The 12,863-nt window shown below is 40.4% G+C and overlaps 1 protein-coding gene across 2 annotated transcripts in view; it reads right to left on the bottom strand.

The window, feature by feature from the left end:
* The window catches only part of gfra3 (GDNF family receptor alpha 3), a 93,539-nt gene extending 82,133 nt beyond the window's left edge, over nt 1-11,406 (bottom strand). For both annotated transcript variants that reach the window (XR_014089277.1, XM_008419980.3), the window contains exons 1-2: nt 11,178-11,406; nt 10,736-11,022 (exon numbers count right to left, since the gene is read on the bottom strand). Coding sequence is in view for 1 of the 2 variants with exons in the window: in XM_008419980.3 (XP_008418202.2) it covers nt 10,736-10,775 (40 nt within the window). In the remaining variant the exon portion in view is untranslated. The remainder of the gene's footprint in view (nt 1-10,735; nt 11,023-11,177) is intronic.
* Between the last annotated feature and the right edge of the window lie 1,457 nt (nt 11,407-12,863).

Below are 12,863 nucleotides of genomic sequence, written 5' to 3'. Positions count from 1 at the left end.
GACTCGGGGCCGGAGTCGAGTTGAGATAAGGACACACTCGCAGACGCACTCACGCACGCAGCATAATGTTTGTTCACACACTCAACAAACACACAGTGAAGGCAGCAGCAGCCAACACACCATCTGCTTTCTCTATGTTTGAGTTCCAAATCCCAGTTATCAACAAACCACACAGAAGACCTCCAAACTACTCCCCCAGACACACTGATTCCCTTTGAGAAGCATGCGGCATGCACACACTCATCAGCAGGCACACACGGTGCACACACTCCTGCTTCCAGATCAGATGGGAGCAGGTGGATGGGAGCCTCGTCCGTTGCTCATTTTTCATTAAATGTAACAGAAGAGAGAAGATGGATTTCCTCACTTCTTTCACCAAGTTCATTCCCCTCACTCACCTCTAATCCTCTTCATCCTCACTCCTCCCTCTAACCAGTCTGACCTGGGATGATCGCCTCACCATCCGACTTTTTATTCTTCTTTCCACACTTATCATCAAAGCAGCTTTATGATACTCATTTCACTGGCCTCATTGCTTTTCATAGACGTCATCATCTGTCACTGGAGATCAATACAGATAAGACGTCCTCTCTCAGTCTCAATCTCGCTGTCTGCTTACTGCAATGCCCCCTGTTGTTCAAAGCATGCTCCCCTGCAGTGCAGTGGAATAATCGTCAGAAATAAGTGTTTCAAAGGTGAGGTGGCTAAAAGAGCAAAGCCAAAACCGCCCGACATCTGTGTGTCTGTATGAATATACGTTCTTGTGTGGGAGAAAGGTTTTCATAATCATTTTTGCGTTTTACCCAAAGCAAATAATCAATAAGGAACAATGCATACACACGCACACACACACACACACACACACACGCACACACACACACACACACTACAGCAGAGTAAGAACTCATGCTGTGTTGGATCCAATTCTTTAACTTTTAAATTAAGAGCATAAAAGGAAGAGGTGCTGATGCCCAATTTATGCATGGGTTTGGAGTGTTAGGACAGATGTCTTTCTTAAAAATAAATGAGTCGCAAGATATTTGATAGCACTGAAGAATCCTACTGCTTTGCTTTGAGGAAGCTTATTCTGTCATCAGGATGAGAGTGAAAATAGTGCAAACTATTTATGTCTCAAAATGTCCCTAAGATGAAACCAGCTGTTGGGAATGAGTAAAAGTCTGTAGAAACAAACAGGGTTCAAATTAAACAGCTACTGGAATCAAGCTAAAAATCACACAGCCACAGGAAGTCACCATTATTTTTTTCCAACATGTCTTCTCTTGTGGATCAGACACCACTAGCTCCTACTGCATATTGGAAAGTAAGAGGGTTCCATCACACTGCCTTGGGGTTCGCCAGGTATAGGCACATCCACAATGGTTCATTCACACCAGCCCTGTTTCATCTGCTTTAATCAAACTCTAGATTGTGAGAAGAGAAAGTCCAGTTGGACTTCCCTCACTTTACCACAGGGGGAATGGTATCTGAGTGATGGGTAATATTGAGCATTAAAATGCATTGCCCTGTGTTATTTCATATAGCACTATCTATCCATTATATATATATATATATATATATATATATATATATATATATATATATATATATATATATATATATATATATATATATATATATACACACACACACACACACATACACACTCCTGATCAAAATCTTAAGATCAGTCAAAAAATTGCAAGAATTTGCATTTTGCACTATTGGATCTTAAGAAGGTTCTAAGTAGAGCTTCACAATGTTAAAGTAAAAAATCAGTGCAAGAGACAAGAACTTTTGAGCAGAGAATTTTCTGAAAACTGCATTTACACTCAAACATGATTTTTTCAGCTGATCAAAAGTTTAAGACCATAGACTTTAAAAGCCAAAAGCTGTGCAAAAATCTGGATTCCATGTCATTTTCTGTCAAGTCTTTACACTGTCAAGACCTCCTGATGGCAAAAGCAAAAAAGCTCACTGACTTTGAACGTGGTAGGATTGTTGAGCTGCATAAGCAACGTGCCATCGCTGCTGAGGTTGGACGCAGTAAGACAGTTATTTTGCATCTTTTAAATGATCCTGAGGGTTATGGAACAAAAACATCAAGTGGTAGACCCAAAGAAATTTCACCAGCTCTGAGCCGCAGGATCCGATTGGCTGTCCGTCAAGACACGGGACGATCCTCTACCCAAATTAAGGCCATTATTGGTGCTGACTGCAGCCCAATAACCATCAGACGGCATCTGTGAGAGAAGGGCTTCAGAAACAAAAAACGTCTTCAAAGGCCACGTCTTCTTCAACACCACAAAATTGCCTGTTTGGACTTTGCAAGGGTGCACCAAACATGGGACATTGAAAGGTGAAAGAAAGTTGTCTTCTCTGATGAGAAAAAATTTAACCTTGATGGTCCTGATTCCTTCCAATATTACTGGCATGACAAAGAGATCCCACCCGAGATGTTTTCTACACGGCACAGTGGTGGGGGCGCCATCATGATTTGGGGTGCATTTTCCTTCAATGGAACAATGGAGCTTCAGGTTGTGCAGGGGCGTCAAACAGCAGCTGGCTATGTGGAGATGTTGCATCGGGCATCCCTCATGACTGAGGGCCCTCGTCTGTGTAGTAATGATTGGGTTTTTCAACAGGGCAATGCTGCAGTTCACAATGCCCGCCTGATAAAGGAGTTCTTCCAAGAGAATAACATCACTCTTTTGGACCATCCTGCATGTTCCCTGGATCTAAACCCAATTGAGAACATTTGGGGATGGATGGCAAGCGAAGTTTACAAAAATGGACATCAGTTCCAGACAGTGGATGCCCTTCGTGAAGCCATCTTCAACACTTGGAGCAACGTTCCCACTAGCCTCCTGGAAACACTGGCATCAAGCCTAGACGATTGTTTGAAGCCATCAACAAGAATGGTGGAGCTACTCATTACTGAGTCCTTTTTTTTGACATTTTGATTTCTGTTTTGGGGGATTTGGTTTTTTTTTTAGCTATGGTCTTAAACTTTTGATCAGCTGAAAAAATCATGTTTGAGTGTAAATGCAGTTTTCAATTAATTTACCGCTCAAAAGTTTTTGTCTCGTACGCTGATTGTTTCTTTTAGCATTGTGAAGCTCTACTTAGAACCTTCTTAAGATCCAGTAGTGCAAAATGCAAATTCTTGCAGTTTTTTAACTGGTCTTAAGATTTTGATCAGGAGTGCATATATATATTTGTTTTTCAGCCGACGAGTTCTAGCTTCAGAGAGATTCAGCAGCTGAGAATGAGTCCAAAATCCGATGCCATCCGTGCTGCAGTGAATCCGTCTCTCTTTAAAGATATCTCTCTTCTTCCTCAGATCATGTCACTTTCAAAACAAAGACGGAAGATTTGGGATGTATCTTACTAGTGAAAGAATTACATATAAACAATAGTCTTTACCACCTGTGTAAACTTTGCTGGTGAATGTTATAACACATAATATAAGCCCCGTATTACACCAAGCACTGTAGCTAATATTAGCTGGTATCTCACCGGTGGACATAAATACAGTAAAGTAATATTCTAATCACAATATATACACAATAATATGTCCATCTTACTTGTGAAATGTTGTCTGTGGAGCCCTCACATCAATAATCCATAGATTCGAACAACAATATCTCTCAGTGCTGAGGCATCTTCTGCTGTTTTGGTTGAGCTAAGTAGGAGGAAGTACCGCTCCAAGATGGCCGCCGTATTTCCTGCACCGAAGCAGCCAATTAGGGGTCTACTCTTATATTATATCTATGCTTACACTTCTTCTGGATTGGATCCTCCTGAGAATCTGAGAGCTCATTCCACCAGAGGGATTTCATCCTCCACAGCTCTGCATGGAGGAATATCTGTGGGGAACATTTCCACGGCAGCTTCCTGGTCATCTCCGTGCTCATCTATTCGGTTTTGCCTGTGTGATGTTTCCACGTTCTCTATGACCCATTCTGTCCTCAGAGTTCTGACACAATAGTTATTTTTGACACGTTTATTTACAAAGCATTTGAGAACAACATGGTTGTCCAAAGTGCTGTATAAGAAACGATTCTTCTCCAGATCGCGTTTTGAAAGCTAGCTCGCAAGCAGTGAGTACATCCAAAAACACAGGCTGAGTTATCCTCCATCCACCGCGGCTGCGTTTTGTATTTTAAACGATGCTGAAAGTCAGTGAAGCTTTGAAACCGATTTCCGTGAGTGGAAAAAAGCAACAAAATGATTCAAAGAGAAAGAAAACAGTTAAAGTCACAGAAATATAATAAGACTGCTGTGCTCGCTCGAGCTCAATGCAAAGTTAAAAAAGTGGAACTTGCTTTAGTCTCCAGCTAGCATCAGCGGGAGGAACTGTCCTAATCATATGGCGAAGGGCCGACAGTACAAATTAGCTCGAGTGCGTCTTCCCCTGCCTTCAGTCTTCACTGAATAAAAATGTTGACCAGGTTTGGCTCTCGGAGGGGAAATAACCTGACTGTCTGAACTTGGTAAGGAAATTAACCTGATAATTACAAAGAAAGATACAGTTGATACAAATTGAAAGAGGGAGAGACAGATAGATAGAAATGAACAAGGATAAATAAATATTGTACACAGAGGATGGATAGAGAACACTGTCAAATGTTTTTTTTCCTTAGGAAAGCTCTGTTGGATAGACAAATTCAAGATGTTCAAGTGTTTCTTTAATAACTACTAAGTATATTTTGTTTATAGAAATGATCTTTACATTCTTTAAAGGTGCACCGGTAGCAATTTTTGGCCAATCGCCGATCTTTAAAAATCTGACTTGCTGAAATTTTTTTGTGCGTTTGTGTGCAAAATATAGCAAAAAAGTTGTCAATCATGGAGTGACTGATGTAAACCTTGCATGTAGAGATAACCAGGTGGTTGGGACTGTCCATCAGCCCTCTCTCTTAAGGGTGAAAGTGGTTGATTTTTGTGACCTTGTTGCTAGATAAGGTTAGGATATTTTCAGTTCCACAAGTAGGTCGTGGAACAAAGCCGACCACCCAAAGGGAAAGAAATCAGGGATATATATATATTAGAGATGTGCCGATCAGGTTTTTTCCTGCCGATACCGATCACCCATGAGGGCCGATCAGCAATACTGATCACCGATACCAAACACATAATTCTTTGTTTTTTTTTAAAATCATAAACACTACCGGTTACATTATGTGGAAAAAGGAACCATAAATTCACCTTAATTTAGACAAAAACTTGTTTTTAATAACTTTTTCCAAGAAGAAAACTAAACAAAACAGGCATTGTGCAAATTGTACTGCTATCGGTAATACTATCTTTAACAGACTGATAACATATGAAGAGGCTAAATAATGCAAAGAGCCAAAATAAAACCTCTCAACATTGCCAAAAAAATTCAAGTATAAAACTTAACATTCAAAGGCAAAAACAGGATCCATTACAATAAACAATCCAGAGTTACTGAATGAAAACTTCCTGATAGCATGGCGGCTAGCTGATTACTGCTAGTTCTGAGTGGCTGTTTCTGACTGAGCGGAATAATTATGCAGAGATCGATTATTTTTTCAGAGATTATCTGTCTCATGTTAGGACAGCGAAAGTTTTAATACGTATGTAAAATGTATGTTTTTAGGTTAGATGCTGCAGCTTTAAGCAGAGGTTCGGTGTGAGAGTCACTACCAGGTGGAGCAGAAGCGGCGCTGCGTCTGTGAAATATTACTACCTGTAGCGCGTAGCAGCGGTTCAACAGCGAGAGCAGAACCAGCGTCTTACATCGCAGCTCAAAGACTTAAATAATTTTCCGGGTTATTTGTTTAGCTTTCTGACCGTTATGCTAATCCGGGTGTTTGTAGCTGTGCGCTGCTTTACCTGCTATCTGATCCTCCGTACATCTTTTTTACTGCAGTGAGCCTCGATGTAGCCAAACTCCGTCAAGTATGCCATTGTTTTTATGTTGTATTAGCTTCGTCGTGTTGATGCATTTTGACGTGCTTCAATTTTCTGCCGCAACACGCAAACCTCCCCATTCACTCAGTGCGTTATAGTTCCACATCGCTTAGGATTTGTTGCTGCGCGTTTGCGCAGTGTAAAGGAAAGAGGAGACCAGCTGCACAGGCAGGCTGCGAAATGAGATGCAGGTGATTGGTATCGGCAACAAGAGCCAATGATCGCCGATCACCGGCCTGATTATGATTGGTGACCGATCGATCGGCACACCTATAATATATATATATATATATATATATATATATATATATATATATATATATATATATATATATATATATATATATATATGTATGTATATGGCTCAAGCCCAGTGACCCACACCCTCCTAAATCCGGCCATGTGCTTTGGACTGCTGCTTTATTTTCACATTTTTGGATTCATCAATTTTCTATTTTGAGGGCAACATTTTTTTCATTGTTTACTTGTGGTTTGGGGCCAAACAGATATAATTTCAAGGGCCATAACTGGTCCCTGAGCCACACTCTGAAACTTCATGGTTTAGATGGTCTGTGTAACAACCAACATAATACCTGGAATGCTGATTTAAAATGATAAACTAGAATCTCAATTTCTGTAAGGATTTAGTTTTTGAATCATAATGCCAGTTATGCCAGTTAGTCTGTTATGAAATGAATATGATCAAGTTTAAAGCATCTTTATTCCCTATTTAATGGTTTATTTTTCTTTTAACCAAAGTTATAAAAACAAATAAATATATATCTATGGTTTTGCTCTTTTTGGATAGCTTAGTAATATGAGGATTCAACATGTTGAAAAAAGTGTTGATCTAAAAGTTGAATTCATGCAGAGATATTATGTGTTGATGCTCTCTGGGAGAAGCTGTGGGTTTTCTTCAGGTTTTGTCTCACAGCAAGGAACAAAACACAATGAAGGCAATGAGAGATCCTAACTGTGACGGACTACATAATGGGTGCTGATCTGTTTTGTTGTCCTGTGATGGCCTGGTGAGGCTAAGGCGTGTAGAAAAGGAACAGATGGATGGAATATCATGAGAAAAACTACTGAATTTAATGACTTCATTAAGTAAGAAAATGATGCAGTTTAATTTCTGGATGTGTACCGATGGCAAAAGGAAGTGATCTAAAAGAGAACCAAATTAAAGTTTCTGTGCTACATGAAAAATCTATGAAAAGAATTGCACAAAAATCTCCATTAAAACATGATGTTACAGTTACTTAAAAAGTGGTGGTTTAGATTTGGCCATTGTGGCTCTCCGCCCAGGATGCCATTCCATCAAAGGGCAGCAGGAGCAACACAGACATCTGTTTACTGTAAAGCAGATATCGTTTAAAATCCACTTTCTGAAATATCTATTTGTTAAAAAGAAAAAAATGCATTTTAATTATTAACCATTTAATATTTAATTATTAGATTGATGGAAAATTGTCCGGGCTGCACAGTGGCACAGTTGGTAGAGCTGTTGCCTTGCAGCAAGAAGGTTCTGGGTTTGATTCCCGGCCCCGGTCTTTCTGCATGGAGTTTGCATGTTCTCCCTGTGCATGCGTGGGTTTTCTCCGGGTACTCCGGTTTCCTCCCACAGTCCAAAAACATGACTGTCAGGTTAATTGGTCTGTCTAAATTGCCCCTAGGTGTGAGTATGTGTGTGCATGGTTGTTTGTCCTGTGTGTCTCTGTGTTGCCCTGCGACAGACTGGCGACCTGTCTAGGGTGATCCCGCCTCTCGCCCGGAAAGTTAGCTGGAGAGGCACCAGCAACCCTCCCGACCCACTAAGGGACAAGGGTGTCAAGAAAATGGATGGATGGATGGAAAATTGTCCAGATACATGAAAACCCAGCTGACTAATCAGATGTGTAACCATTACTTTAAGTGTGAAAATAAAAATAGAGCAATTCTTAGATTTATCAGACATGTAGTTAAAATTTCATCTGTGTTTATTCTGCATATGGAGAAGGAAAGCATAATGCAGGGTTCCATTTATGCCAGACGCTCCCCTGGTGATACAGCCGGTCCACAGACATAAGGACGTTTAAAGGGGAACCAACGCAGAGTGATGCAGACCTGTTTGCTGAACTGCTACACTCCCAAAGTATCAGTATCACTTTATGTCCTGGAAAACTCCCAGGAGGCGTCTACGCAAAGTGAACCATGTTACAAATTCACTCCAACCCCTAAAAATACACACAAACACGCACACCTGTCTGAGCGCCGATAAGACGTCAAACACCGCTGCTCCAAATGTGCTTGCACACCGGTGTCGGTCGACTGCACTTCCTCATTGAACGACTTGAACAATTTATTCTGACGCGCAGTTGAATCCGAGGGGGAATTTAGATTGAGATTGAAAAAAAGAACGAGTCAGACACGGAGCGTGGAGGAGGGGAGGGGAGTCTGAAGGGGGTGGACCTGGAGATACATGAGCCTGTCACTCAACGTCACAGCATCAGAACATGCTGGACAATCATTAATAGGACTAATGAACACAGAAGGGCCATGCTGCTGTACAGAACAAGCTCTCGTTTAAATCCACCGTAGGAGAATTTCATTAGTTCTGCTACGGCCCTGATAAAGGCACTGATCGGAGAGCCGGCTGCCTGCACCTGGAAAGACTGAGGAGGACAAACTGAAAACACCAAGATGGAACTTTTATGTTTTCTTCTATTTTCTTCTTTACTTTTTGAGAAAAAATATATTGTAAAAAAAAAAAATCCAATAAGATAATAATAAACAAGAAATGATGGTAAATTACACAGTGAACTGCTTCAATATCACTGACCCTGTCACTTTCTGAAATTCAGCTGAACACAAACTGCCTGGTGACCAAACACAAGTATGAGAGATATTCTTTATATTATTATTTAAACAGATAAAATCCCACAGAAATTAGGATTTTTTTTCTTTATTTGCTAGACCAAAATAATGTCATGTCAATCACACAAAAAGTGGAAAGAAAATCAATTAAATTTAAAAGCTCTCCTTTGTTTTTTCTGGAAGCAAATTTCTCTTTTAAAAATCAATCAGCAACATCATGTACGTCCAGTTTTCAGTTCATCTTAAAGCATTTGAGTTGAACAAATATTTGGTTGTAGCAGGTAACGCGTCCAAAAGTGACACAGCTGAAAGATCCCCTCTGACTCTGTGTGATTTTTCTGATGAAATAATCAATAACCCCCCCACCACTACTGCAGAGCCCATTCTGAGCCCTATAAACTAGCGTTGTGTATTTTTCCTTTTGTAAGAAACTATTTCACATTTTGTGTTTCCTTAAGATATTAAAAACTATCCAACCTCCTTGAATTATGAGCCTGAATGAGCTCATTTTATGCATCTAGAGCCAGATAATTGCAGCGAATTTGGACCAGCAGCATCTACCTGTAAACCTGTCCCAGCAAACTGCAACGTGAAATTACAAAATGGTTTCTGCAGCTTCAACCACACATTAAATATGGTATGATAACCATTCACAGCTCATTGTTTTTTTTTTTCCTTATTGTTATTATTTTCTTCCGGAGTTTGAAGCCTGGAACACACAGACGTGGAGTTGAGCTCAACAAGCTGGTCCTCAGGAGCATGCTCACACCCACAAAGAATGTATCTCATTTTATTGTAACAAGACGCAGCATTTCAGATATATATATACATTTTTTAAATGGATCTGAAATTCTCAAGAAGTGCAGCTGAACATGTGGTGCAAATCAAATCCTCAGGAGATCCGGCTTGTTGTTCAAAAGAGATAAAAGGCCCCGCTCTCCGAGAGAAAACAAGAGTCTCATCGAGACCTTTAATCAGACAAAATTGGAACTGAATTAAAATATAATAAAGGAAACTAACTTTTGAAAAGCTTCAAAAAATCCCAGATGTTTTACTGTATCCATGTTCTCTGTGGAAAGGAAGAAATAAGTATTTACAGAGCAAAGAGGATGAAACCTAGAACAGGAAAAAGTACATCTTATTATTTTTATATACAGTTTAGACAAGATTTTCTTATGGAAACTATCCATAAAAATATTGTATTAATTCTCCTCAAGGTGTTAGAGATCTTGCTCCATCACTAAGGCAAGATTAGAGAATTATGTTACTTTTACAGCTGCAGATATTCTGTACGTTTTTCAGGAAAAAAGGTAGAAAATATTTTTACACTCCTTTATAATCAAAGTTACAGATAACTAATACATGATAAAAATATATATATATATATATATATATATATATATATATATATATATATATATATATATATATATATATATATATATATATATGTGTGTGTGAAGGATTATTTTTTTATGTTTCTTTTTTCCTTATATAAAATGCTACTGGTGCAATTATTGTGCATCCAGCTGGATGAGCTGGGAGGAACTGGGAGGGACACTTCCTCCCTTCCTCCCAGTAACCCTGACATCTGACTGATTGACCGGTTGATGAGTGAGGAGCTTTCAGCTGGAAGGGCGTAGCCTAGTGGCGTTTTATGTGAATATATTTAGTCTGTCTCCGACTAAACCACAAGCAGAAACTAACCTCTGATTCTAAAATATATTCATATTTTTGATCTAAAATTTCCTGCTAAAAAGCGGAAAAGTTCCATCTATTCTCCCTCTGAGGAGAGAGTCCAGAAAAAGAGTACAGAATGAAGTTTGTATCAGAAAACAAGAAAAGTGAAGTTTACTTTCCGTGATCATGTCTGGTAAAGTTGTAAGGAGACGGTTTTCTGTTTCTGGCTCTGGTCTCCAGAATGACAGCAGAGAGCGACTCTTACCTGGGAGGAGAAGAGCGAGCAGGAACCCCAGGAGAACCATTTTGGTCGTGTTCGGGACGCCCGGTCAAAGGGTTCGGGGAAGGGGGGAGGACTGGACTAGTGAGGCGGGACGGGAAGACTTCCAGCAGCTCCGCTTTGCGCGCCGCAGAAAGACGCGCAGCCGGCCGGCGGACACCTATCCGTGGGTCCGTTTATCCTCCGCCTGCAGCGGTCTGCTCCCCCCGAAGTTCTCAATTCCCCAGATGGAGAGAAGAAGAAGCCTCGGAGGAATAGTCTCGAAGTGCACTCTGGAGAGACGGAGGCAGTTTCTGAGCGTGTGTGTGTGTGTGTGTGTGTGTGTGTAGGTGTGTGCGTGTGTGTGTGTGTGTGTGCGTGTGCGTGCGTGTGTGTGTGTGTGTGTCAAGGCTCCAGCGATCCCACCGCTCTGCGCTGAGATATCTACCCGGCTGGATGAAGGAAACGTCGGGCGTCACGGGCTGCAGCTCCGCTCACTGTCGGTCATCACGACGCGGCTCCTTCCGTGGAGAGCTCCCGATGCTTTCTGCGATCATGATGCTGACAGGCAGGGGGAGGTTGAGGTTATTAACTGGTGACATCCCTCCTTCCTCCTCCTCCTCCCTACAGATCATCATCATCATCTTCACCTTTAGGGGTAGTCGGATGAAAACAGTGCCTCATTGAGGTCATTATAAGCGAGCAGTCTGACTGCACCAATATTCAGGATATAATAACACAAACAGTTCAGATTTTTATTCAGAAGAAAAACTGAAAATTACTGATCAAAAACTTTGTCTCAGTCCATTTATGTTCCTGTCGGTTCAAACAGAATGTATTTTCTGTGTTTGTAAGGTAAGGTCAGTTTATTTATACTGCACATTTTCAGCAACAAGACAATTCAAAGTGCTTTCGTAAAAAGAAATACAAACAAAAGAAAAGAAGAGCAAGAGAAAAATAAAAGTACAAAAAGTTTACTAAAACGTAAAAGTGTAGAACTACATATTGGTTTCCCATGTTTAATAAGAATATGAATTTATAAACTAGACCAAAACAAACCATATCATATTTTTACACTGCTTCATAAGAAAAAAAAATGCTACCTAAACAAAAAGTTCACACCAAATATTTTATTGTCTCTAACTTTGATCAGTGGCATAGACAGACAAAATGTGTCAAACTGACATGCATTTAAATCCAGAGATGTTACCTTGGGCCACACACTGTAGACTGTTAGAAAAAGAAAAAGATTTCAGAAAGGCACTTTGCTGTCCAGACACCACTGGTGTCTGTCTGCGCACATTCCTGATTTTAATTCTAACTCACATTCACTGCAGCATTGTTCAGATAAGCTTCTGTTTCTGTTTATCAGATTTATATCCATCCACTGCTGCATTCATTTTTTCACTGAGATCTTCTACTGATGATGGGAGAGTCTGACCACTGAGTGAAAATAAAACCTTTCTAAAGCACACCCCAAAGACTCAGTGAGGTCAAAGTTTGGACTCTGTGGAGTCTGATCCATGTTCCAACATGATGTTTCACTGAAGAACTCTTAAACAATTTCAGTCTGATGAAGCTTGGCGTTGTCATCTTTTACTATCTCCGGACAGAAAATAACCCATTGAGTGGAACAACTTGCTCTTTCAGCATCTTCAGGTAGTCAGCTGAACTTTGACCTGTCCAACTGCAGCAACCCTAGATCATAGCGCTGATCTAGGCTATGATCAGCCTAGATCATAGCCTAGGCCATGATGTATACATGGGCATATATACATCATGCCCATGTATACACTGGGCATGATGGGTGCAATGCTTCAACTGACTGTCATCTTACACTGGTTGGCCTATCACTCTGGAAGAAGGTCAATCTGGACTCATCAGATCACATGACCTTCTTAGATTATTCTAGTCCAGTCTTTATTCTCCTTTGCAATTGTAGTTTTTTCCTTTGGAACCTCTGACAAGGTGGGTTGGTACAAAGTCTGGCTGGAAAATCAAAGTAGCATCTCCATCCATCTGGTCAGCAGAGGAAGTATGAAGTGTCTAAGTTTCTTTCCTCCTCAGCCAGTAAAACACTTCTGATGTTGTCTCTGATCCAGCAGTGCTTTGACATGGGAATGCCACATTTGTA

The sequence above is a fragment of the Poecilia reticulata genome, chromosome 10, assembly GCF_904066995.2.
Source record: "Poecilia reticulata chromosome 10, P_reticulata-male-v2, whole genome shotgun sequence".
NCBI classification, from domain to species: Eukaryota; Metazoa; Chordata; class Actinopteri; order Cyprinodontiformes; family Poeciliidae; genus Poecilia; species Poecilia reticulata.
Note: the sequence above shows the minus strand (reverse complement) of the source record. Positions and strands in the feature narration are given on the sequence as shown.